We start from the raw sequence: 5,294 nt of genomic DNA, 5'->3' as shown, positions 1-5,294 counted from the left end.
TATATATATATATATATATCTTTTCTCAGGTGGAATAAAGCCTCAATAAGGCCCACGTCTGGTATGGTATGAACCCGTTTGACGAACATATTCCAAGTCTTATAGTAGTAACTTTCATGTCTTACTTTCATTGGGCACACTTCCTCAAATGCTGCCGACATGTGTACTGGAGACGTCTCCATCATGTAATCCACGAATCCTTCGAAGGTGTATTTTCTCTCCTCGTTTTTATCCTCTCCGCCTGCAACTCTTCGTCTGCACTGCCGAAAAATACCCAACCTATCCTGGAGTTGTGTATTCATCTGTTCTTTCGTAAAATATCATCCAAGGAATTACATGGTGACAATTTTTTTTTTTCATTTTCTTCTCTTTTCCAATCATAGACTTTCTTTTTCATAGATGAGCTGTCCACTTCCTCCTTTTTGTTCGTTGACCCGTGTGAGTTTACCATAGATTTCCAATACTGTATTTCAGTTTCCTTTTGGTTTAACATCCCTTGCAACATACCGTATTAGTTGAGTATTTGATTGTTTTCAACCTGCATCCGGTTCATTTGATTTTTCATATTTTGTATAACATCTTGCATTTCTTCTGAGTGGTTCACTGCTGCTTGTTAAATCCTTAAATGTTCGTTTTAAAACTGTGCACAAGCCATTTCGTATTGCTCCATTAATATTGATTTATGTTCTTGTAATGCTGCCAATTCATTTTTGAGCATATTTTTTGCTTCTTCAAAAGCTCTTATAAAATCTTGACGCTGAGGGACACTGAAAGAAACTATATCCTCTCTTATATCCGCGATATTTGCTTTCATATCTTGAGCACATACAGTCAGATCTCCATTTTCCAGTAGTAAAGTTCCGTTTACCTGATTTGTATTTCTACTCAACGGTATGCGGGTAATGAATGTAAATCGCGTGGGACCACAATGTTTCACAAACCTCCTAAGCGCTGCTAGACTAGTTTTCCGCTCTTTCTCCTCATATTCTGTCATAACACTTAAAAACCTTACACCTTTTCCAACAAATTACTAACGATAACTTGTCTAACCACATGAGAAGTAGGACTAGACGAAGAATGATAAAAAATAACATTGATACGATAAAAAATATGAAAAGATCGACCATTCCTTTCGCAAGCTCCCCCCCAAAAAAAGGCGGGGGTAACGTGGCGGCCACGCACATTGTATCACTCTGCAGCTGAGGCAAAACGTCCCCTTCCACTCACCCATGCCGTGGACCGCCCCCCAGCCCCCCTCCCTTTTATCGATACGCACTCAACCGCGCCCAGGGGGCTGCTAAAATATCCTTCAGCCCCCTTCACACATTTATCGCGTGATTCACGCCAACCGAGAAAGCGAATGACAGCTCAATTTGGGTAAACGCCGCGGCTTACGTGCAGATGGATCATGCCCTTCATGTGTGGCCCTTTCTTTCCAACGTCTTGTGTTTGAGTAACTCCAGGGGCGAAACTCCTCGAAAAATAATAGCTGTTCGCTCTCCTCGCCTAAACTCCGTTTCCTTTCCGTCAAATACTAGTGATCTCTCGCCCGGTGGCACCCTGCCACGAACTCGTTCGATGTGCTCATCGTCATCCCTTATCCAGTCAACGCTGTGCTCCCATTTGTATCTCGCCGCCCCCATAAGCACGTAAAACGCACGGGGAGCAAGCATGAGTTCCACTCGCTGCCCCGCGTGGTCGGGGTGCGTTAGCGTCATCACCCTTGCGGAGCCAAGGCACAGCCCGGCAATGATGCCGCTTGAGTTGCGGGTGTCATCGGCATGGGCCCTTATGAACCCACATTCGCTCAACCGCAGGAAATGCACTCTGTCATCCAATGGCGTGGCGGGAACATATCCACTTGCCGCGCTCCAACACCTCTCGAGAGCCCTACGCACATGTCGGCATCCGTCTTCACAACTCCCACACGCCCCCTCACCCTCCATCAGCCCCTTGTAGGATCGATAAAATTCCTTGTAATGGTGTATCAGTGCGTCCATATGCCCCTCGTTGCACGGAAGTCGCGAGAACCACGGCTCCGTAAGCGCCAAGAGTGCGCGCTCCTCCGCCTCGTTGATAAAGTCGGGAAGGACAAAGGCAGGAACGCAGTGAGGCGGCGTTTCCTTGACCGGTAGGCCGATAACTTCCTCGGGGCGTGGCTGTCGGAACTTAGGGGCGTGCCGAAACGATACGTACCGGATGAGCGCCCCCAGACGGACCGGCGACGTTTGCATCGTTTCGCTCCCCTTGGCTAACGGTTGCTACTTTGAATTTTTCCGAAACCGTCTGCTTAGGCCCTATTGTGTTGTTTCGCCCGGTTTACTTTTTGTTGATTCTTTGAGTCGACACAAATTGTTATGGCCAACAGGCGGGCCCAACAGCACGAACGACAAGTGTCAGGGAGAAACGCTTTCGCACAAAGAGTCTAAGCTAACAACGGGGCGTGAAAGAGGGAGTGGCCAAGCGTTGTCAGCCAACGCAAAACAAGCAATTGATAACGACGGCAGAAAAACGATGACATTATCCGTGAAATATCGCCGTCGACACAGCGAAAGACAGGTGGCGCTGATCACTTGATTCCGCGTAGGCGTGTAGCAGTGACCCTATTGTCTGGTCCGGGGTTGGAATGAATCCCTCAGAACCGCGCATAAGAAACAAATACAGCGCTGGACGCTTCAGCTTCTTCTTTATGCGGGATAATACTTTGCCGAGTGTCTCCGCTGGATCACATTCCATGTTCCCCAGGGCCTCTGTTATGCCAGTCTTTGCCGCGAGATGTAGGGTGATTTTGTCGCTTGCTATTTTCTCAGCCATCGCACTGACAGGCCAGGAGGGAAAGGGGGGGACACAATAGACCACTCCAATAACTGCTTTTCCGTTTCAGCCACAGGGTCGTGTGAAGGACGCTCAGGTGGAAGGGAAAGGGCCCCAATAATAATAATAATGGTAAAAGAGCTAGCGGGGCAATGGTAGCCGCGAGAAGAGCTAAGAAGATAAAAAATGCGCGCATTAGGTTCGTTTGACGCCACACCGTGCCACGTTGGTATCAAGAAATGCCAACAATAACAACGGCAAATGATGTTTAAATTAGCAAGCGGAATCGGGTTGTTTTATACCCAGTGAAACAGGTCCATATCATGCTTATGAACAAACAGTTGAATACCATTAGCATATGCCCGAATATATATACCGAACCCAAGGGCTCCTCCGTATACAATCCTCAGTCTTCACCCTATCAAACTGCTACTTAAACGAAACTTTATTCACTTGAAACAAAAAACCTCCTCCAACATATCACCGTTTTCCGCATATATTGACGTGAATATTGAGGCGTGCACGACACGCGGCGCTGCCGTCACTAGACGTGTCCACACAAAGCCTGACATTAGCTCTTTTTTTTATCGTCGTCTTCATTGTCTGATTCCTTTTCAGATCCGGGAGGCCTCTCACCCTTGGCGAGCTGTTCTTCGCCTTGCACCTCGGTCACCCCGAGCATCTGCGCACTGAAAGGAAGATCCTCCTCGTAATTTCCACTCTCCGCCTCTTCCCCAGCACCCCTTTCAACCGCGTCATCAATTAAGCCCTCCATCATCATAACACTTTCTTCGGTATCACTCAACCCACAACCAACGACGGACGGTGGGGACGGCAAGTCGTACGGTAGCACGCCCTGCGTGCTTTCTAGAAATGGGTTGAAACAACCAACCAAGGAACGGTATTCACCGCCAAGACAGTACATAATTTGGTCCCACAGACACTCGCGGCGGCGAAGGATTCGATCCGGAGGGAAAACCTGCGGCAACGAAACATCCACGCCGTACCGTCGCTCACGGGTTTCCTTCATGCCCTTCAGTTCCGCGACCGTTGGAAACATGTCCGCCCTCCCCGACTCCGCCATCAACGGAAATGGACCAAAAAACGTTGGCGAAAGCTTGACTGGAATCCAGTGTCCATTCGCCACCTCCGCCTCCAGTTGGCGGGTTGGCCATCGCATATTACCCCAGTACACCCTAGCGGAAGAGCGCGGCTTTCCCGGCACGAGCTGGGCCAAGTAAGGCAGCGCCTCCACCTTAGAAAGGTACAGCGTAGGCTCGACCGTCCCGTCATCCAATACACCGCCCCGAATCAAGGGCTTACATAGGAGCCGAGGATGCTCCGCTGTCGTCTCTGCGTTCCTAGATTTTGACTTAACATCCTTCCATTTGAGCCAGGCAAGATACTGAGGTGACTCTGGCTCTGTTGGAGGTTCCAGTGTGTGCAAGATGCTGATGTGCGCGGTGGGAGGCATCGTGAAGTTGATCTGCGACACGCCACCGTCATAAACCTTGTGCCCCCAAAACACCTCTGGAAACATGGGGTTGCCGTGCGAAAGCGGGTACGTAAACAACATGTCGAGAACGACACCCGTGGTGAAATGAGGACCCTTTTCATAAATTAGTATCACACGTCGGTCCATGTGTGTCGAAGAGAGCGGATGAGCAACTAAAGCCACGCCTTCCTCGAGTTCGACCGCATAACCTTGCCGAATTTTCAGTTTTGAGTGTAACGAGGAGGGACCACCTCCCACAGGCAGTCTGTACGAAGTAGCGTTAACATTGTATGGGGCGCGCTCAACACGGTATAAGCCCTTGTCGGGTTGTGACGCTTCCATCGTGTTGATGAGATGCATTCGGTCTTTCTCAAAGACGGAAAGTCTTGAAGTTACTCGCTCGTTATGAGACCTAAGCCGTGTCAGTGTCTCGAAGGCCAGATTTACTTTTTGTGGTGTTGCCGCGTCATGAAAGACTTCACGCAAGATATCCATATACTTTTGACCATTGGGAAAATACAGCGGTCCGTGGCTCTTAGTCAAGTGTTGGAGATCTACTGTAAGCGGGAAAAGTGTCTTGGACAGGGGTGATTCGTCAATTTTCCTAACTTCCCTGAGAAGCATGCGATAAAGGGAACGAACGACACCGGGAGCCACGGCAGGCGGGTTGCCCACAGACGATCCACCAGCCGCGGCACTTGTCAACAGGGTCGCACCGCGGCGCAGCATTTTAGCGAATCTAATTCGTACAGCACTCTTGTCCTACTAACCTCCGCCCAGCACACAAAACAAAAGCAGGAACAAATGTACATATACATACGCCCAAAAATATATATATATATCGCACGGCGAAAGACAAACACCGGGACAGGCCACGTGTAGAGTAGCACTACCCCACCGCGGCACACCTGAAAATGGAAGTTACACACGTGGCCATTAAATGTTAGGTGAAAAAGAAAAAAAAAAGACAGCTCCAACTGCTGAT

At 49.1% G+C, this 5,294-nt stretch overlaps 3 protein-coding genes across 3 annotated transcripts; all 3 read right to left on the bottom strand.

Annotated features, from left to right (window-relative positions):
- Positions 1-1,415: 1,415 nt before the first annotated feature.
- TEOVI_000516900 (2OG-Fe(II) oxygenase superfamily, putative) lies at positions 1,416-2,234 on the bottom strand (the record flags this gene model as incomplete). Its single annotated transcript, XM_067222774.1, has 1 exon — positions 1,416-2,234. The coding sequence occupies one exon, from the start codon at positions 2,232-2,234 to the stop codon at positions 1,416-1,418; it is 819 nt and encodes a 272-aa protein (XP_067078875.1).
- A 286-nt stretch (positions 2,235-2,520) lies between these two features.
- On the bottom strand, positions 2,521-2,814 carry TEOVI_000516800 (Ubiquitin-like autophagy protein Apg12, putative; the record flags this gene model as incomplete). The annotated part of the gene is made up of 1 exon (XM_067222773.1): positions 2,521-2,814. One exon carries the CDS (start codon positions 2,812-2,814, stop codon positions 2,521-2,523), a length of 294 nt encoding a protein of 97 aa, XP_067078874.1.
- Positions 2,815-3,385: 571 nt separating this feature from the next.
- On the bottom strand, positions 3,386-5,038 carry TEOVI_000516700 (uncharacterized protein; the record flags this gene model as incomplete). The annotated part of the gene is made up of 1 exon (XM_067222772.1): positions 3,386-5,038. One exon carries the CDS (start codon positions 5,036-5,038, stop codon positions 3,386-3,388), a length of 1,653 nt encoding a protein of 550 aa, XP_067078873.1.
- Positions 5,039-5,294: the final 256 nt, after the last annotated feature.

The sequence above is a fragment of the Trypanosoma equiperdum genome (genome assembly GCF_001457755.1).
Source record: "Trypanosoma equiperdum strain OVI genome assembly, contig: ctg_1695, whole genome shotgun sequence".
Taxonomy (NCBI): Eukaryota; Euglenozoa; class Kinetoplastea; order Trypanosomatida; family Trypanosomatidae; genus Trypanosoma; species Trypanosoma equiperdum.
Note: the sequence above shows the minus strand (reverse complement) of the source record. Positions and strands in the feature narration are given on the sequence as shown.